At 40.3% G+C, this 21,664-nt stretch overlaps 3 protein-coding genes across 4 annotated transcripts in view; 2 read left to right on the top strand and 1 right to left on the bottom strand.

Annotated features, from left to right (window-relative positions):
- Window positions 1-4,062, bottom strand: part of LOC145451130 (protein-lysine N-methyltransferase SMYD4-like) — a 14,069-nt gene extending 10,007 nt beyond the window's left edge. For both annotated transcript variants that reach the window (XM_080329629.1, XM_080329628.1), the window contains exons 1-7: window positions 3,873-4,062; window positions 2,515-2,633; window positions 1,809-1,934; window positions 1,287-1,752; window positions 1,064-1,207; window positions 606-730; window positions 56-209 (exon numbers count right to left, since the gene is read on the bottom strand). In XM_080329629.1, coding sequence (XP_080185755.1) covers window positions 56-209; window positions 606-730; window positions 1,064-1,207; window positions 1,287-1,752; window positions 1,809-1,934; window positions 2,515-2,633; window positions 3,873-3,939 — 1,201 coding nt within the window. In that variant the 5' untranslated portion in view covers window positions 3,940-4,062. The remainder of the gene's footprint in view (window positions 1-55; window positions 210-605; window positions 731-1,063; window positions 1,208-1,286; window positions 1,753-1,808; window positions 1,935-2,514; window positions 2,634-3,872) is intronic.
- Window positions 4,063-6,441: 2,379 nt separating this feature from the next.
- LOC145451144 (Golgi apparatus membrane protein TVP23 homolog B-like) lies at window positions 6,442-7,682 on the top strand. Its single transcript, XM_080329645.1, has one exon. The coding sequence runs from the start codon at window positions 6,442-6,444 to the stop codon at window positions 7,048-7,050; it is 609 nt and encodes a 202-aa protein (XP_080185771.1). The 3' UTR covers window positions 7,051-7,682.
- A 31-nt stretch (window positions 7,683-7,713) lies between these two features.
- LOC145451139 (uncharacterized) lies at window positions 7,714-16,881 on the top strand. Its single transcript, XM_080329639.1, has 6 exons — window positions 7,714-7,956; window positions 8,707-8,846; window positions 8,907-9,374; window positions 11,580-11,726; window positions 12,208-12,328; window positions 15,277-16,881. Exons 1-6 carry the CDS (start codon window positions 7,714-7,716, stop codon window positions 15,322-15,324), a joined length of 1,167 nt encoding a protein of 388 aa, XP_080185765.1. The 3' UTR covers window positions 15,325-16,881.
- Window positions 16,882-21,664: the final 4,783 nt, after the last annotated feature.

Below are 21,664 nucleotides of genomic sequence, written 5' to 3' on the forward strand. Positions count from 1 at the left end.
TAACAAGTTTGAGCACGACAGATAGCCAGTTAAGGAATTGAAGCGGTAAGATTACCTCGACTGTCTTCGATGCATATCTTGCATTGGCACGTGAAGAAGTATTGACTTCTCAAAGCTTCCTGCCTTTCCGAGAGTGAATGCTTACAAAAATGCGGTCCGTAACAATGACTGATTTCCTCGCCCTTCCTGATTCTTCTTGACGCGCGTACCTGGCACATGGGACTAATCCAAATTCATGCTAAACATGATATGCGAAATTCATGTGAAGCGATTTGATATCATTTGACTACATAAGGGTTGACATTCGAAAGACTAGATTTATGACAAAATTTGAGTCAATGCACGATATTTTAAATAGTTCAAACCCCCGTGAAAAGGTTAAGCTCCAATATTCATAATCACTATTACATTGCGGAGCAATAACCAATAGAAACAAGATCATTGGGGGTGAGAAAGTAAACGATGTTAAAGGTAAATCTTGTTTGCTATTTCAGTTGATTGAAACCAACTAAGTAACAGGCACAGAAGCCGACTTGACATGGGTTTGCTCAATCGCTCAGAACTATTGACAAATAATATTGTCTAAAAACAATCAGGCCTTTTACTTGGATATTTCTTCCACTGAACGATATGGTGGTGTTTGGTGAGCAAGAGTGGTTCATCATGCTCATTGTTGGAAAAAAACCAGTTCCCAGTCGCTGTTGTTCTAGTCGGTACACCGGTGATTCTCCTATCAAAGGAAGGACAGAAATTAGGTTCTTGTATCAAACCGGGAAGTAATTGAACATTTTATATTATTCAATTCGAAAGAGTTGTCAGATCTCTGAATATTTCCTACCAACACGCATAATTAGGAATTATGTCCCAATGACCCAAAATGAAAACTGATCTTTTCATTCATTTAAACGGAGAAATGCAGTACCACTCCGCACACATATCCTACAAGTGGACATTTTTTATAGCAGATATCAAAATAACAGCAACGAACCAAGCAATATCGGGAGTGAAAAATGAAATTATGAAGTCACACACAGTCAGGCGACAGAAACATAACTCAAATTACCGACGCTGGAATGTATTTCAAAGATAGCCTGTCCGTTTGTCCTCGTTTGTAACGCGTGCCGCATAAGCAGCCTTTCGATTATCGCTTGCATGGATGTCGGTGGTTGAAATAAAAGTTCTTGAATGGAAACGCGAGATGCAGAACCTACACACACACATTCAAACAAAGAAGGGCATATATCACTCCAGTGTTATTGAAAAAATACAGTACAATTTCATATTACCATCATCTTGCATACCCTCCGACTTTACGGTAAGGAAGAACTTCCAGAAGCGTATATCGAAGCTTTCAAGATTCCAGTAGGATTTGAAAGCCAGGTTTTCAAAGACATTCCCTAATAAGGCAGATTTATCGTGCGTGTTGAGTTTCGTATGATCCCGTTCCAATATTTTCAATTTGTCGCAAAGTGATACACACTCTGCTAACAATTTGGCCAAAGAGACGACTTCTTTATGGACACTAACAAATGTGGATTGAGCATCCTTCTCATGGCAGTGGGTTTGAAGATGGTACACACCCATGTAATTGGATAGGTAAGTTTTCAGTGCTGCAACATCGTTCTTATCAACAGTTGTAACAAAGTCTTCCCGTATCTTTGTCAATACGTCTTCACCTGAAGTTGTATTTTCTGCAACTGTGTATGCAGCTTGCAACAAGGTTCTCAAGGCAAGAGCAGTTTCCGCTTGTACCTGGGTAATAATTACATATATTTCAGAAGGGCAATATCACATATGAGGTAACATACCTTGGCTAAATAATCTTCAACAAAACATTCAAACCAATGATATCTTTTCCATGCTGTCAATTTACATGCATCAGAGCAGTACCGTGATCTCAAACATCCCTTGCAGTTTGTGAAAACTTTTGAATGCTGAAATATTTTTTGGTATTAATGTATGTTACTAGGCTTGTATCTGGCAATGACCATATTTGAAACATGTTTGATAGTGAAGCAAGTGATAGATCGGTCGGTAGGTGTTTCCTACTTGCACTACCGTTCTTGTTTACAAATAACTTTCACATTGTGATAACCCCAGGACATTACGACCACTGTTTAGATATCATTTTGAAATTTCCCGTGACAGTAGTGGGCTACCATTATAGTATTGCTACACAAGTCATGTACGCTTACTAGTGCAATTACCAATACCAGAAGTTGGTACATGGTAAAATGAAAGTCACTGGAATGTCGTCACAATGATTTGCATTCAAAACTACTTGGTAAGCTATTTTGTAAATCCTATTTGTTTTCTATTTTTACCTAAAGTACTTCTTGACTAGAATTTATGAAGTATTACTTCACAAGTTATGCTTCATTCATTAAGCATGATCACAAGGACCACCGCTGCATGGAAGCCTAGATATAAATTTACCCCGACAAGAAATCGACCAGCCCATAACAGGTGTTGGATGACAAATGAGCGGATGAAAGGATCTGACTTTCTACCAACCTTGTAACAGTAGCAACATATGGAATAATTGTTCTTATTAAGAAGGACAGTGGAAAACGCTCTCTCGGAGATGATTGTATCACCTGGTTGAATTCCCTTTGATGCAATCAAAAATCGACCTGATAAAAAATACAGCAACATTTAGTAACTAGCTATCATATTGTAAGTGATTTTCCATTGCAAGATGTACTCATCCCTAAAATGCTGAGGACTGTTAAGGTTAAGGATTAGGTGTTGGCTATTCATTGCCTGATCGTGGCTGCAGCAGCTGATGGACAGAATACAGGCACAACTATTGCATTAACAATGCAAACTAACAATGAAAATTTGTGCTGGTGAAATCAAAACCATATGGTAATTGAAAGATAATCAAAGCGATCACTTTGGAATACTTTTTTGTGCTTACATCTCTCTATAATTGTGCCTATGTAGCTTTTATTATTTAGTTTCGGTATTCTTTCAAACGCTATTTACCGTATCGGAAAACTAATTGGGGTCGCGTCTGAAAAACGGTTGTCGACCACTTCTCTAGATAGGCATTGGTAAGAATATAGGATTTGATAGTATTGATTTCAGGATCCAGTTAACCTTCTCTGTAAATAATGAGTAGCCTACTCTGTGGTTTAATTTGGAAAACAGTAAAAATTATTCTCACAAAGGTATTGGCGACTGAATGTAGTCTTATGATAGATAGGTGGAACAAAATTGTATTGATCTTCTGAACGAACTCATTCAAAACAATAAATTGTTATCTTCTTTCTCAATAGTAAATTTCAAAGACGTTTGAAGGACATTCAATTTGTTCAGAAAAATATCACCATGAGTGAATGAGTCTTGTTATTGAACAATACGTATGAAAACCGTGTCATTTGTAGTGGTGTAGATGGCTGTGTATCTGTGGCTGATCTGCAGGATATTATAGCAAACAATCTTGTTTTGACTTTTGTGAAACGTCACAAAGATATGGAGCTAATTGAAATTCAATTACAACACCATCAGTTTGCTTGAATACCTGGTCTTATTCAATCTTAACTTTATATCGCAAGTAAGTCATGCGCAGTTGTTTGCCTTTAACGAAGATAGATTTGGAAATGCGGGGGGAGGGAGATATGGAATATCAGCACTATCACCAGTCACCACTATATGAAGTGCAATGGTGCTTACAAATCTCTATTGATTTTTGTAATGGGGCATGAGTGAGCAGCTCTCCTCTAAACTCAACAAATTGAAGGGGCTCAGGAACACCACGGATGCATCACAATCAACCTTCTTGATTATAGACATTGTAGACATATTGCTGAATAAAATATACACACGATTCTAATCTTCTTTAATGGCTATCAAATTCGTCTCCTCACCCTTCGCTGGTTTGTAATCAAGTTCAAAAAGTCCCGATTCTTCTGCAGCTTGATCAGAGGTCGACATCGTTCAGAAACATCGAAAGTTTCGGTAAACACACGTACAACATACGGGACACGGCGAAGTTTTTTGCAATTTCAATTTCTCGTTTCTCATGTGTTTTCTTTGATCTCTGATATGGGGAATACCCTCGATTTCATGGTTCGCCTTTTCGATGGTCGCCTTTTCATACGAAAATACAGACATCGATTGCATTATAGAATGTGACTGGTCACTGTGGTCAGTCCTAATAACGGCTGAATCTTGTTTAGTTGTTGCCTAAAACCATACCTGACGACCAACGATAAATATATCATTTCTGATGACTATACAAAGGTCTTCAATCTCGCTCGTGCACTGTTCATAGTGCTGAAAATAACATAAAATGAGAACGTGAGGAAAAATAAGAACAAATGTAGATTTATAGCTGATATTTCAACATTTCTCTTTCATGAAGGCATTCAAACTAGACCGCGAATTCCAAGGGGACCCCCAGGTAAAATAAAGAACCTGTCCTAGTATGTGACTATCGATATTTTAATTAAGCAGATGCAACATGACTATTTAGATGTGTAGCTAACGTGTAATCTCGTTTGGATTGAGCTGCTGTTGTTGTTACGACTTGCTATATATAATTATATATGTATATTTCTGTAACCAAAAGCTGCTGTCGCCTTAATTGTACTTTACAAATTCAGCAGATTTCTATGTTTATTCTGGTTGTAGCCTATGTGCAGGTTGGTCAAATATCTAAGTTATTCTTCGGCACTCAAGTATAGGATTGAACTAGGAACCACTCAGAACCAGTGTTGCCAATTGGCAATTTAGCGATTTTCGCGCTAGATCTAGCGATTTTTCATCCGGTTTAGCGCCAAAAAATATGGATCTAGCGCCTAGCGATAAATCTAGCGATTTTTGAAAAGTATTTAGCGTTTTTTTACCGAAAATAACCAATAAAGATCAGTTCTGGCTGACGACTGCATTGGCTACCGGTCACCAGATTGCGGACTCCGATGATATATAATTATGGATTACTAACCTACGGATAGATAGTAGATACGCAACTCCTGGCGGTTACGCATGGCCAAACAGTGTCTCTTCTTGCTGAGTAATCTAAAAATAGCATAGTTGGCAGTGCTACATCAGTACATCTGGCGACCTGAGAGCTGAAATTTAGTATAATTGGCCATGATCGAAAGATAGTGTCGCAGTGATTTCGGAAATACAAAATAAAATATCGTCCGTACAATGGAACCATGCACCCCGAAACAGCCCCCGAAGTCTGAAAAACGGCATTGTTCTAACAATGGCCCCACCGCCAGACTGGAATCGGTGGTTGTTTTCGACAACATGTTGTGCGTGACAGGTGACAGACGGATTTCTCGCATGATTGGAAAATTTCATCCGCGTGACGGAAATATTTTCGCTCTGATTCAATACTGAATTATTTATTAAACGACACAATGTGCTAAAATAGACCTGGTATACGCCAGACTAGGGCTACGCCGTATATTCGCTGTTACGTAAATTCCACGCTTGCTTGAGTTCATTTTAAATCGCAAGTGCCTTATTCTGGATCTGCATGGACTCCGGTATCGCTTTGTGACGTCAGCATAATTCATTAATCGGCGTGATCAGATATAAATGCTCGCGTGACGTTGCCACCGATTCCACTCTGGCTAGGAACCGCTGGTACGGTATATGTGTTAATTTTCTTCTCATTTTTCAACTATCAACATGTCACAATACTTCAAGAAGGAGTAGAAAATTGAATAATGTATCTTACTGACGAATGCGAACTGACTGATCTATATATAAAAATGTTTGCAGTGTTTGAAATTGTAATCTGTTATCATCATTTTTATGCACAATAGTAAACACCACAAGATTGCGATGCGAAGGTAAATAGGAAGGTGTAGGTGTCAAAGCGACTTGAAGTAATCATTGAAATCAGACACCCATCTTGGCCTACATGCGACCTAAAGAAGAGCCATGTAGCCGATACACTGCAGGACAGCAAACCTTACGACGGGTAAATAAAATAAAAAGGCAAACGTTGAAAATGAAGTAGAATGTGTTGTGTCCTTCCATCATGGTTGCTGTCACTCAGTTGTAATGGCAATTTTATCCTAGAAAGTAACGTGAATCTTTACAACTACTTGATTAAATTGAATAAAGTATATAGAAAGTAGGCCAAGTAGTTTGTAATTGTTTGCACACAACATGAAAGTAGAAATGGAAGTACTAAAATCGCAATCAGTCGAGTAACAAATAAATAAATATAGAAGTAGACAAAACCCACTCGAGGACTATAATGTAAAAAAGTATATAACAAAAGTATTTTCTGACCATCTCTTTGAGAGTGATAGAACTGACTGTTGTGACTCAAGACTGCGGGTAACCTTTCAAAATTTATATGATCAAAACTCACTCACAAAATGTAGCCTTCTGTTAACTTACGAGCTCCACAATGCTCATCTTTCAGTTTCAGCAACAATTAATTTCTAATAATATGTGTGCACACTGAAAATGAATCATACGGACGATACAACCCTTGAATTCGGTCATGAAGATCAACCAGTGAAGCGAAAAAGAATCGCGCACCCTGCGGCGTGTTTCTCCCATATCTTTTTCCGGACCGCAGCGATAGCTGTCTACCTCTTTTGTGGATTCACGAATGCCGGTTTCGTAGCCAGTTTCATCACGATTCTTTTATTACTTTGCGCCGATTTTTGGACTGTGAAAAATATCACGGGTCGACTCATGGTTGGCTTGCGATGGTGGAACAAGATTGAAGAGAACGGAAAAAGTGAATGGGTGTACGAGTCGCGTAAACCGGCTGCTTTAAAAAAACATCCAGTCCTTGCAGCCGAGTCAAGGATCTTTTGGTTTGGACTTATTCTGTGTCCTGTATTTTGGTTTTTAATGTTATTTGTCACGGTGTTTGGAATGAAACTTCAATGGCTAGCTGTTGTTGTCATTGCGCTTGGACTCACCGGAGCCAATTTACTTGGATATATTCGCTGCAAGCTTGGCCGTGGGAAGAAAATCGGGAGTATAGCCACGAGTTTTATCGGACAAAAGATCTTTCAACAGGCGATGCAAACTGATAGTGATGCTGGTGCTTCACAGACCTGAACGTTAATCATAATTTTCCTATATTCTTGAGTAGCTACGATTGTAACATTTAGCTCTTATACTTTGTGATCGTCACAGTGTGTTGGTACTTTGAATTCAAGCAGTATCGTAAAATATTTGCTTATGCTTTTTGAGATAGTCTCTTGTTAACCATAAAGCCGGATTATAAACTCGAAAGATGAATAATATGTCAATATTCAACTTCCATACCAATACGGATATTTTGCAGTGTCTGTGATGATTAACTAAGATATCTGTTGATTTTTTTGTTCAGTAGAGATATTGGATCCACAGAATGACACGGCAAACTAGAACAAAACAAGACATGCTCTGCTTGCAATTGAATATGTTTGCCGCATTAGGGGCCCTAATTTAATTTGCGTTACCGTATCTGTGACTGTATTGTATCTTCGAACTTGAGATATTTTGCGAGATGAAAGCTTCACAGGTAATAAATAATCTGTTTAATATGACACTGTCCGGTTTGAGTTTTCCAACACCAGCAATATGCGCTCCTAAGGAAGATGTCCTTCTAGAGTCCTATGTCTTTTAATATATATATACATTGCGCTGTCAAGCAATTATCATTTCTGCATCTTTCTATATGAATATATCTATGTGTCGATGAATAGTACTGATCAATATTTGAATTGGGTATGATGGATGCCTGACATGAAGAATGTTACAATACGATTGAAAGATCAAGACATCGATGAATTGGAAGTACTGCTCTACTCGGAATACGATGCCTGTACCATAGGCAAGAATGGTCGGATTACGTTGTATGCCTATAAGGCATTCAACACAATAGATTTATTATCGAGGTGCTTCAGTACAAACTGTGACTTGAGAAAAAGTCTACGTGGCTACATCTCTTCCATCAGCGCATGGAATGATAGAACTATTGTGAGTTGAGGTTGATTACTATTGTCTGAGATGAGGAAATTGTCAAAGTAGTCGGTTTTGCTATTAGAAGTAATGCCATAAATTTCTACTGAATTACAAGTAGAAGTAGTCTATACTGAAAAGTACTCGAGTTAGAAGCTTCGACGAGTAGGTTTGGTTCATGGCATGGGTCTTGTACTTCAGGACTTATCGAAGGCGGCCATGTTCAAAATTCCAGGGTGCATCTTCACGACTAATGCAAAATGACAGATGAGTCTACAAATAGGCTCCATTTTCGAAATATATTATTCAGTTACTGAGCGAAAGAGGCTCTGTCGCCCATATGTCATAACAATAAGTGGTGTTGAAAGCACAGCCTATCTCAAAACTACTTTCTACTTAACAAAATCCAAAGGAAAGGACGTGATGTATTTTGTCCTTGGGTGTCAAAGGTAGACAGTATTTTTACAAATAAACTTGAGTGGAAGCCAAAGTAATCTAATAACAAAGACTTAAGTAAGCAGTACAAGCAGGCAAAACCTACTTAGTAATCAAAAAAATTTGTGCTTCATTCCTGAATACCTCTGCAGCTGCACAGATGTGGTGCTGATAAATTCATCCAAAAGAAAGTTAGGTCAGTCAAGCTGTAGTGTTGAATTGTTATACTGGTTTATTTTGTTGATGGTTATTAATGCACGGACTTCTTCATGTTACGGAAATATCTGTAATGAGTTTTGCAAACCAAGTTGTTGAAAACTATTCTTTTTCAAGGTACTGCCTGATTCTATGAAGGACTTCACAAAGTGTCGTATTGTTTGGAGCAAGTTTTGCAAAGGTGGTCCACATTGGCCATGCTACCTCATTGATACCGATGAAAAGTATGTATTCATCTTATACATATCAAGATCAAGGTTCGTTGCAATGGTGATCATGTCAAGTTCTATCAGTTTTAGTGCATGAAAACATTTCAGATTCTCAGTTGAGTGCTCTCCGTACGCCGTCAAATATGCAAAATGCATTCCATATTCTTCCGCCACTGTGACTTCCATGATGGAACGGGGTCTGGAGTATTACAAAGGACTCCAGCTATGGGATAGTTTCCGCGATTTTTACAATGCTATACTTCTTGCGAAAACCTTCATTAGCTTTCAGCGTCGCAATTTTTTCTCTACTATGGAGGACTGTTATCAATTCTTAAATTCCGACGTACCGGAGTACCCTCCTAACGATTCGCATTCCCCAAACTGTGATGAATATCAGAAATTAGAGCAAGCCCAGTCAAGTACCAGTGTCTCTATGAGAAATAGAGAGAAGATGAGGCCAGAAGTCTGGCAGGACTATGTTCATGCTCGCAGACAACGGGTTTATGAGTATATAATGAATGGAAACTGTGATAAATATTTGAGCAAGATTATAAATGGAAAGACTTTTTCGGAACGGTAAGTCAATGTATGGATTAAGATATCTACACAATTTCCAAGTTAACTTGATTTTGCTACGGTTGCTGTTTTGTTGATTGTGTCATTGTGATATTGATTTCCTTCCAACCGAACATTGTGGTTCTGCAATGAAGTCATTGCCAGACTATCCTCTGATCTGTTACAACTGTTGGATCAGGGGTTCTCAACCTGGGGAGCGCAGGAGGCTCTCAGGGGGGCGCGAGAAATTGACAAAGTCTGTATAAATTGTGACTTAACATGTGTTTCACAACCATTCTGAAAAGACGATTGTTGAAGATTGAACTTATTTCGTATTCTAGAAGGCTTGCCAAACTCAAACTCCAGCAGTCGCGCTCAACGGAGTATAGGCTGACTTCAACTTCATTTGAGCAAATTTTTGATATTCTTCGAAGATTTAAAGCAATTCCTACGTGCAAGTCATTCATTACTTTATAGCTTTGGCAGTAGCCTAAATCTCGGTGCGCTAGGTAGCTGTTGTTGATAGCTGGCCCGGTTTCGCCCTCAATTAGGCTATAAATCAACACAATTTAATTCATTTCCAAAAATGATCAAATTTAGCATGGCAGGAGAGAACGATGCCGTGCTCTCTGTAGTCACTACCTACATCAGGATTAGTCTCAGTGCAACCTACCTTGAAATTAATTGATGTCCTGTTCAATGTTTTTTTGTTATTTTCAAACAAGTTTGGGGAAATTTGTCAGCAATGTAAAAGACTCAACAACTGGAATGCGGATTCAAAATTGGCGTAAGATATACCTTATGTATACTATTAGATCAGGGATGGGCAACCTGCGTCCGTACGGCCGCATGCAGCCGTAGAAGGGAATTTGTGCGGCCGTCGACGCGGGGCCCATACGATACTTATCGTAGGCCCCGGTCGACGCCCAATTCAATTAGTATGTGTTGGCGGTCGTATACATGCAAATTGCAATTACGAATTCACTCCCGAATTTTCGAGAGATTTTATTTAAACTTGAAATTTTAATCGCGCTCCGCGCAATTCAACAAGACTTCATTTTTCGATTTTAATGCAGTAGCGGCGTAGCGCCCTTCTTAATCTGAGCCTGAATGGGAATCGTCAAGAAATAACAATTAATTCGTGGCACTGAAAAATTTTCGCGCTCGGCGCGACAATATGCACTCCCAGCAACTATTCATAACATTGCCACTCGCGATTTCGGTGCATACAATAAGCCGTTGTGAAAAGTAGAATAGTCCGGAGTTCACCGGGAATGGATATGGACAGTTTATCATAGGTAGTTTGCGTCCAGATCGTTCATTGCGGCTATGCCCTGGAATGCGGCCTTGGGCTACATAAGTAATCGAAATGCGGCCATGATTAGCAAAAAGGTTGCCCACCTCTGTATTAAATGATGTGCTCTTTTTGACATGACGATAAATGCAAGGGGGGGCGCGATTTTTTTGACCATCGCCAAGGGGGGCGTGTGTCAAAAAAGGTTGAGAACCGCTGTTTTAGATGGTTGATTTACTACCCTCGACAAGATAGCGTAATGGTGAAGCGTCCGGATTCTTGATCGGTAGGTCGTGGGTTCGATCCCCGGCCGGGTCAGACCAAAGACCTGATTAGTAACACTGGTATACATGACTTCCCTGCTTGGCGCTCATGCATTACTGGGATAGCATGGAGGGGTGGTGCATGCCTTAGAAAGCCGTAAAAGGCTATATCTGCACTTCCTTGTCCAGCGGCATATGCACATCATGCACTCATGGAATGCATATGCACATATCGTGTGTATGTGTATCATGAGTCGGTGTATATGTAACAAAACATCAAGGACAAAAATATACTACGTCCTTTCCTATACTCTAATTGCTGAGAATGTGGAATCCTATGTAGCAATGTAAGAGCTGCTATCATGCATTATCAAGAGTATTTGTGCCATCTAGATTTCAGTGTCAGTGGTGTTTGAATTGCCCTGATTTGCATCCCGTTGTTTGGTAGCAGTCTGTTGTCTGTGCACCTATATGTAGGATATTGGCTGGAAGGTCGCAAGGCTTTAGTCCCAGCAAAGGCTTAAGCCACCATCACTTGCTATCAAGGTTTCAATGATTTACCGTTGTAATGGTTATAACTCCTAATTTATCGAAACCTCAGCCATAATTAGGAGAAAAGGTTTGTCAAACAGGCTGCCAGACTACTGATGGTGTTCTGTATTAATGCAGGTGGGAAACCATTCAGAAGAACAAACTGTCATCCAGACATTTGCGGATATGGAGGGAGACTTACATCAATGCCTATTTCAACAACGAGAACCAGTGCCTTGATATACTAGAGTACTTGAAGCAATTATTATTCCGACATGACGAAGGGTATCAAATTTGTAATATTTATAATTTTTCAGTCTATCAAATATTTGTCACTTCATGTATTTGCATAATTGTGACCATGAAACAATGGAACCAGGGTTGTAACCAAGTCACAAGTCAACCATACTTTTATAGTTCTGACTCGAGTCAAGTCCAAGTCATGATGCGGAGGGTCGAGCTCAGGTCATCATGTTGCGACTCGAGTCCAAGTTCACTGTTCTGTTTCATGCTGAACCCACTTTTTTACAACTCTTCTTGGTTGATATTGAATGCCTCGCATTCATAACATAATAATTTACCTCACTCTTAACAGTTTCTGGCCCTATTTTTCAAGTACGAGTATCGATAGGCAAAATACCGATAAAGTAACTCCACTATTTTTCGAAGTTACAATGAAATGTCTTTTGGTGAGTTCAATAACCCAAATGAAGGGTAGCCTATATTATACATGTTGAGCAATATCCTTATTTTCTTATTATTACAGGACAACATCAAGTGTCCCTATTCAAAGGTATCTCCGACTGCTCTATGACGCTTTGTATCCAGAGGCAATAATAAGAGGTATACAAAAGCTGGAAAATCGGCCTTACTGTGATGCTGATAAGGTACAAAACTACTTTTTTTCAGCACCATAATTTCAAAAAGTATTTATGTGACATTTTTTTATTGCGTGCCATACAGGCTACTGTTTTAATGTCTGTTCACGGCTGACTGATTTGATTTCAAGTCAAGAATGACCCATTGAGTTGACCATACGATTGTTATCCAGAGGAGATATCAGATAGGGCCTACATTGGAAGGAGTATCAAACAGTTCAATTTCGTACCTTTGAAATTATGCCAGCAACCATAGGCGCCGACCTTCATTTTTGCATGGGGTGGCGGCAGGCGCGTAGCCAGGGGGTGTCGAAACCCCCACCTTTTGAAACGCAAAACCCCTTCCTGTTGAAATGACCATTCTGACGCTAATATTCAGTTGCAATTCAACAAGCCGTGTTATTAGTGTTACGCGGGGCCAATTAGCGAGATTATTCTGCCCACGCATATCGCATCACACAGTGTAACGCGACGCTTTCTCCCGCTGAGATGATTGCGAAAGTAGGTCATTGATTGTCGCGCACTCGGCATTCGTCGCTGGACTGAGCAGTAATACGGCGCGACAATTCTGGAACACGAAAGACAGGCAAGAATGATGATTACCAGGGATTTCTAAAATCCCTGGATGATTACAAACGCGCGCGGCCAATCAGTAATTATCCCTTACCGCCAACGCAATGGGTTTTTACTTAGTATTAAAACATCGATTTTGACTGCATTGCTGCATTTCCCGATTTACGTTCGCAAAGCATAATTGGATTAATATTATGGGCACTGGAATAAATTCCAACTAGCAGGCACACACAATAAAACGCTGTTTAACTTGGCGCTGCGAAAATATTTATCACAAAAATGGTTCACAAAATATTTTAAACGCGGCTTGCGGCCCTCATCGATGCAAATAATGCACTTTAATTTGTAGAAGGCGAACGTATATTTGGTCGTCAAATCGCGATAGGAGATGGTGTTTCTCAGAGTGCGCGATGAAATCTACGTTTCTAGCGATGAGGTCGAATTTGTACATCTAATGAGGATCGTCAGTTTGCTGAAATCAGTATCCCACGCTGTGCGAAATACATAGCAGTGATCAATTTTATCGGACTGTACAATCGACCGGCAAGGTTGCGCTGATAACGAAATTGCAGACATGCCGCAAACCTTCAATAATTACTATTACAGGGTGCGCTAGTCATACCTAAATACCCAGATTCGGCAATGACAACGAGCACAATTTGTTCAGACGCGTGCATAAGTTTTAATCAAAAAGATACATAAACACTAACAATATTACACTCAGAGATTGTTACTGTTTGGCGACAGTGATTCTGCAGACGGTAGTAGGCCTGCATGCGGAGGCGCTAAATCATACCACCGCCGATAGTACCAATGAGACATCGATGACCCATTTCGCATACAAATGATTCTCGCTAATTTTCAGTACGCAGCATCGATAATACGAATTAGTGAATTGGCATTTCAAAAGGACTGGATTTCTAGTTTTAATCAGCAACCAATTGTCGCGATGTGAGCTACTTAAATGAGAAACTCACTGGCTACGCACTTAGGGTTTTAATACCGACAACGCGCTGGTTATTCAGCCCGGGACCTACGGCAGACGCAAGTCACGATCAGTCAGTCGAATTTGATCGTGAAATGGTGCGATTTTAATTATCCAGGTGTTATTGCTGCAGGAGCATTATGGCTGCGCATGCCGCAACCTTTTCAATAGAAATACAAATCCCGATGGTTTGAAATTCGATCCGCGACATAGTTGTGCCCGATAGAGTCCGTCCAGCAATGAAGTTTATTGGAACTTGAAAGGTTCCCGCTCAAACTAATCGAATAAATTCAGAATTTCCGCCACCGAGAATCTCTTGTTGCATCAATATTTGACAACATAGTTCAACGCCGTGCACTGCACAATGCACAGTGTTAATAACAGATCAAACACGAGTGTGTAAAGCAGACAAGAATTAGTAGCCTAGAGACGAAGCAAACGAGAAAGCGCGCATCTAATCAGTAATTCCTCAACTTGCGTATGGCACAATGGAGTTCCGAGTCTGACATCGCGACAATTCTTTGCAATTGAATATGCGCACTTAGCGCAGGAATGACTTTCAATTCGCAGGCATACACAAACACACTGTCCTATTTCGCGGTCCAATTAAAAAGGCTATCACGAAACTAGCTCAAGAATTATTTTGTAAACGAATATGCGTGCAAATACAATTTAATTGAGAGAAGTATAACGTGAATTCGCTCGTCCGGTAGAGAAAGCTGGTGTTTCTCAAAGCACGCGTGTCGAAATCGACGTCGTAAACGAGGTCGCTTCCATTGTATGATTACTAATCACGGATTACAATTTATTTGGCCGTCAAGCACTAGTTTGAGCTGCGTATACATTACAATTAGTCGCGCGCGTATCGGTTAATAGTAAATAGCATTTACGCGATAATCACAGACTCGCTAATTGACAGCACAGACGGCGGGCGTTTAAGCATTTTGTATGGGGTGGCCGCCACCCCATAATTATGTCATGGGGTGGCTGCGCCACCAGGCCACCCCGTAACTCGGCGCCTATGCCAGCAACACTTGGGCAAAATACACTTGATACATTTTGCAACCAAGCATCACCTTCTATCAATGCTGTTTACCAGCTGTCATTTTACAAAAATGCCCTTATCTATCAGTTGCTGCCGTGTGAGTGTGTCAAAACCTGTTGTATATTCATAGAAAATTGAAGTTACTTTGCAGAAACTATATGGATTGTTTCCAAAACAATTTTGAGGTTTGAGTGTTGCAATTTTAGTACATGATATAACAATAGTGATGACGTCTTTGGCACTTTCCATTTGTAACATATTAGATCAGAGATTTTCAGCCTATGACACAATCCGTGTTTTACATGTTAATGTTGTGAGTTGCATGTGAGAAATCCAGTGAATGTTTCCTCATAGGCATACAGAAACACTGTGCTGACCGCAACCGGTGATGATGAAGATTGACTGCTGATCCTGCTGAAGCATGAATAGTGGGACACTTTATGTCAGGCGTCACCAACCTTTTTGAAACCAAGAACTACGTCTTGGGAACTGATTAATTCGAAGAGCTAACAGTTACCCCCACTGTTTACCAATGCTTGGTTGAATTTCTGCACTTTAACATTTGGCTCCTTACCAAGAAAATATAACTCTTCCCAGGGCTCACGGCAGCGTCTCCCGAGTCGAGGCTCGTGAATATTAATCAGACTCCCTTTCGCACTCCGCGGGCGTGAAGATGAACAACAACCCCCTCCCCCTCAATTAAACACAACCAAGGCCAACCAGAAATTTGATTAAACTGACCATGAATGAAATTTATGATGTTGCCGACCGAAGAAATCAGCTCCAACACTGTCACGTAGCCAGGGGAGTCGACAGTGGCAATGTCCATATGCTTTTTTTACGTCTTTGTAAATTACGCGCCAAGATATAGAATGTGTCGACTAACGTGCGACCCTGCGTGCGCGCTCGCAGAAAGGTTGTAGGCGGTGAAACCTTGGCCTAAAATAACAGAAGCATGTTAGCTGAAGCATTCCATTGATGTTCACTGTTCAGGCGCCTATACTCCTGTCATTGCAAACTGAGCCTGTCGTTACAAAGGCGACAGTATATACAAGTACAAATGTTATTGACCGATTTCATTATTTTGAAGAATTTTTGCGCGGCCAGGAAATGAATGTTTTCATGACATAGATGTTATCGATTTTGATGCGGAGTAAGATATTACGTGTTGCTTTCACCGTTACCTGATCTGGCTCGCTCCTACCAGTCGACTAAAGCGGTCATCATGATTCAAGTGGCCTTTGCATGGTTCGTAAACCACATCTGGCCATTTAGTCAAAAAGGTTGGCCGCCCCTGGCTTAGATGTAATTGGTAACCTGCCAAATTTCATTAGTGTGACTCGGGATGTAACAGCATGCCTGGATTGTGATATCTTGATTCGTTTATGGAATGGCGGCATTGTGTGTTCAAGAAGGAAGAGTGCATGTGATGACTGCATTCCCGTAGCGCACACAGATCGTGTGTATGTATCACGAGTCGGTGCATATGTCAGAAAAGCATCAAGGAGAAAACTATACAACGTCCTACTCTATCCTTACTAGACTTCATAGGCATTTGATGGTGTAGCGCAGCGGTTCTCAAACTTTTTTAGATACGCCCCCTTTATGATAGTGAAAAATTTCGTGCCCCTCTTATCATCATATCACAAAATGCAACCAGAATGTTAGCAATCCCAACGAATAATTTGATGGCATGGAAGGTTATGAGTATGACAGTTGATAAGAGAATTCTCAAATATGAAATTAGGACTACACAGAGCAAAAAACAATGAATTGGACGTAAATTGTGTGGTAACATCGCGACGTAAAGTTTTTTCAGTTGGCCGATAAAGTGTGGTATGCCCTGTTATTTGAATTCATTGGGAAGAGTCCGTGTTCTTACCAGCACTAATAAGTGGTATAGTGGAAACAGATTTTATGAAACTGTTCGTGGTGTGAAAATATAACCGGGGATGTGCATTTCGTCCTACTTTCTACTCAGGATTTGCAGTTTTTCTTCAAGATTCTAGTCATTATCGAAATGTAGTTGAGCGTAATGAGAACTGATTGGATGTGTCATAGTAGGTAATATAGTGAATACGTATGTGGAGTGTGCAGGGTGGTGGAATTTTCTGTTGCTAATGTTTTTGTCTGCGCGTGGCAAACATCACAATGTGACGTAACAATAGATTGCTAGCCGTAAGTAACAGACAGATATGGAAAAGACAAATTGGTTAGGAGTTCGGAAACGTATTTCCAATTTGTTTCCGTAAGAAAAAGTTTGCTTTGAAAGTTAGCTATATACGTGAGCTAACCCCGTCCCCCACCAAAAATGCGCTAAGCCCAATGCTGAGGCCCATCAGTCATCACCTCTTACCCTAAACAGGCTAACCCATAATACGGTGACAGACCTTATTTTGCATGCAATCGCACTTCACACCAACCCTCGTCGAAGATATGAGAAAGCTAGAAATTGCCATTAAGTTTATGTATCAGTTACATTGCGGTCAATGTCCCTCAAATTTCAACGACTACTTCACCTCGGAGACAAAAGCGCACAAGTACAGCACACGCGCGTCATCGAAGAACAACTACCATATAATCAGGACTGAATACAAGAAAACGCATTGCTCTATCAAGTATGCCGGACCCCAATTGTGGAATAGCATCTCGGCGGCTATCCGACAGTCGTCGAGCATGTCCGCATTCAAGTCGAAATACAAGCAATTTCTTCTAAATCAATACTAGCCAGTCTTCAGGATTACCGGACCACGACCTAACATCGCCCTCCGCCACATGCCACCTCATTTTGTCACTTGCGTCTTATATTCTCTGCATTACTTTTCATTCAGTGTGCATGGCTCTTATTTACTTCGCCTAGGCTAAGGTGGGTGTCTGATCTTAATGGCTACTCCAAGTTGTTTCGACACCTTCCTATCTTTTCATTGTATCGCAGTCTTGCGATGTTTTGAAACGATGAAAATATTAATAAACCTGATTGATTGACGACCAAGCACTGCAGGATTTGAGTAAAGGTGTTGCTATAAACCGCAACCGACAACACTGTTTTCATTGAGTCGGAGCTCTCCGTTCCAGCTACGTTGTAGAGAGGATGGACGAAGCACGGTGTATCAATCTTCAGTACGTACCCTCCTGTGGGAAAATGAATTTTATCGCAATCAGTTTTGTGATAACTTTGATAGCGGTTGTAATGAAATTTATCATGGTGAAATTATGGAGACTATAGACTAGGGTTATTATACGTCCTCTTTTAAGAGGATTTGTCCTCGGAGGACACCCCAATGTCAACTTTTTTTGATTTTGTCCTCCTTTTCGAGAATTTTGGTTACGGCAGAATCGACTTCGATACAGCAAATCAGCACCGAAGTAACAAGCCGGCGGGTATTTCGGGAGCTGGGCCGGAAAGTTGACCTTTTCTTTCAGTCAACAGACCACGAAGTGGGAAAAATTTGCCATTTTATTTGCCAGTCTGAAAATTTTGAAAAAGTGTCCTCTTCAGATTTCCAAAATATGGTAACCCTACTATAGACAATCTCTATAGTGAAATACCATAGCAATTCACAACGTAGCCCAGCTACAAAGCCCACTCTCCATGCCAGCTACGTTGTAAATTGCTACGGAAATACCGTCCCATTCGTATCTCCTAACCTACGGAGGTTAGTTATCTGTAATCTCAGAGAATAATCCTCCATCTAGCGGATTCCGTTCTAGTACTGATCGCGCCTAATAATTTCATACCATCACATTAGATTAGAAATTAGAAAAGGTTGCGTTGCTACGTTAGTCGTATAGAGCGCCTCGCCCTGTAGCAATTTTTAAAACTCTGATTAATACACAACACAGCCTTCATTTAGCGACTCTAGACTCGAAAGATATCAAGGTTTATTCATCAGAATATAGTTCCGTCGAACCGTGATAGCCAGAGAGACGTCTTTGTTTGTTTAGACATTTCCCTTCCGAATAGACAGAAACTGCTAACGTTTTGTGCGCGTGCCGTACGTTATGGTTCTAAAAGTCTGGTACTAGAGATTATACGGCCCGTGTGGTACTGCCGAAGTAATTGAAAAGGGACTATAACAGTATCCATCATCTTTATCCGAAGTTGAGATTTTTCACACAGGAAGTATATATCCTTGGAGTTTCAAATAATGGATAATCCCCACGACAGCCAATACTGAACATTTCTGATGTTCGGATGCCACATTATAACCGTCCAATAGCACTATATTGCATCTTCACTGTAGTCACGAATAGTAGCAACGTGGCAAGTCTGTTTCATAGTCACCAAACTCAGAGATGGGCAAAAGTGTACACAGACACAGACAGGTTTGCTGAATTTTCAAGTAAAAACGGAAGGTAGTTATTTACAGAGGCAAAAAAACCCAAGCCTTAACTGTCAGTATGCAAGGTACAGTGTTCATCTTCAATGAATAGAATGCAAATATCTGTGTTCTGACTGTTGCATGATTTCCGAGTTCACCAAGTCTTATTGAATAATTCCATACATGAAATGCGCATTTGTAAGCTAGCGTAGGATTAGTGGCACCGCCACATGCAATTTTCCGTTCAATTGATTATTCTATCCAAGTAACTATTATCACACGTAACGTAATGCCGAAAACAGACACTGCTTTCAAGGTATGTAGGGCTATGTGAGTTGTGGTAAATATATATTTTTTCACATCTTCCATTCCATGTATAGAGCTTTCGCAGTGCGGCAGTAGGCTACCATAACCTGTTTTTGTCGTCACCCAAAATCGTATCCGTGGAAACCCAAGTGATTTGAGAATAATGTACCATGCAGATTCCAAGTGTCTACCCAGACTGGAAACAGTGGTTGTTTTCAGCAATTAGTTGCGCGTGACAGAAGGGTTTCTTGCATAGAATAATCTAGTAATTGAACGAAAAGTTGCGCGTGACGTTGCCACCAATTCCACTCTGGGTGTCTACGTTTACAGGAAGCTAAATATCTTGTATTCCGTACAAGTCATAGGAGTAGGACCAGGACCAATAGTGGCCCCTGGATTAGGAGCCACCGTTTTAGTGGTTGATGACCATTCAATCGGCTATTATTATATTGTTACCGATTCCATTGTTTGTGATGAAGATGTTGCTAGAATAGTGACCTAATAATGATATGTAATATTATAGGATTAATAAGGTCGTATTTTGACATCATTTGAGTGGTCGTCACGCAAGATATCAGAAGGTCTCAATCCGACTAACAACCGAAACTCAGTTTGACATATGGCTGGTATAGAGTTGTTGGATTCTCAGTATTCTGCGAGTATTGTAGAGGTCTTACAGTGTGCTGGCTTGGTGCTGGCATAATACGGCAGCGTAACAGAGACAAAAGCTCTACAATGTCTTGAAGTCATTACTCTCGTTAGTAGAGCTCTGCTCAATGATTCGACTACTCCAATCTTCATTGAGTATTACTTCTCATGATTTGAGTCGGGTAGTAAGAGATGATTTTTTCGAGTACTGCTCCATGCCACCAAGAGTTGTTTTTTGTCACTGGAAATAATAGTTTTGATACTATTTTTCACTGGAAGCTTTGAATCCTCCATTGGTCGTAATGCAGCATAGGTATGAGCATGCAGTACAACGATACGTACATTAGTGGAAATGACATCATCTGCGATGTCATGATCAACCCACAGCATTGTCGCAAAGTGCAATGAAATAGGTATTCTCTCTCAGCAGTAAGCAGTATCAGTGTACCGTACCTTCTATATTTAAAGCCTGCTCTCAAGATTTTTTGTCGTTGCTATCACTGTAGCATGAACTACATATCTAAGCAGTGTGTGTCAAATGCGTCATAAATCCAAAATCAATCAATCGGAAATTGATATACAATGCTGCTCATCAATCTCATTCCTCCATAAATCGGTGCTTAAAGGATTGATGATTAGAGCTTAGTCTGATTAATCGTCATCCATGCAGTCGCCTCAAGTTTTTCTGTGAGATAAAATCGCTCGCCTGCTACTGGAAAGTTTTTTTTTAATTTTCTGTCGATGGGGCTTAGCGGCCAGTTGACATACATATTTTATAAAATATGCAAGATTGTCACACGGGGAGCCATTCTTCCACTTTTACACCCCCAATTCATCGGATAAACGGTACAGCGGTTCCATTTTGAGGTGTACAGTATGGTGTCATATTACTGCATTGCCTGCTGTCGGATTGCCAAGGATATTTTTATAACTACACAAGTTGGATGGATAGCCTATATCTTCCCGCATGGCTTTTCTCGGTATTCATATGTTCTCCGTTTCTAGTACAAACAAACAATCAATGGTGGTGTGTATAGTTGCATACAGTACTCTATTCGCGCGGCTCAGCAGTGAGTAGCCTATACCTGTTTGATCACATGTTGATAAAAGTGAACAAGTTATCCGTAGAACAAGCTTGACAGCTTCAATCGTTTAAATGTTGACATCCATGCAATTAACCAATTGGTAATCGGACTGTTGAACACTGAGTGCTAGAATTAGATGAACTTTCTAGTGTAGGTGAGGTTGACCGATATCATGAAACTCCAAGGTGTTTGCCACGCTTCGGCCAGTGGTGTCAATTGTCAAACATTATGGAATATGTAATGTGCAGCTTCGACCAATCTTGGATATCAAAGCCGTTTTATAAAACCTGGCATTGTAATTTGATTGGGAAGACTAGTACTGTCATCTAGGAAATTGTCAAAATGTCTCCAACACAATTAATATTTTTTTCAATTTGGTTA

This window comes from Botryllus schlosseri, chromosome 11 (genome assembly GCF_051294905.1).
Source record: "Botryllus schlosseri isolate E-star chromosome 11, Bs_hap1, whole genome shotgun sequence".
Taxonomy (NCBI): Eukaryota; Metazoa; Chordata; class Ascidiacea; order Stolidobranchia; family Styelidae; genus Botryllus; species Botryllus schlosseri.

Excerpts from the sequence above, each read along its gene's own strand:
- LOC145451144 (XM_080329645.1), top strand. The coding sequence starts at position 6,442 with ATGAATCATACGGACGATACAACCCTTGAATTCGGTCATGAAGATCAA.
- LOC145451139 (XM_080329639.1), top strand. The coding sequence starts at position 7,714 with ATGCCTGACATGAAGAATGTTACAATACGATTGAAAGATCAAGACATC. Across the intron at positions 8,847-8,906 it reads TTATACATATCAAGATCAAG|ATTCTCAGTTGAGTGCTCTC; the intron begins GTTCGTTGCAAT and ends AAAACATTTCAG. Across the intron at positions 11,727-12,207 it reads TTATTCCGACATGACGAAGG|GACAACATCAAGTGTCCCTA; the intron begins GTATCAAATTTG and ends TTATTATTACAG.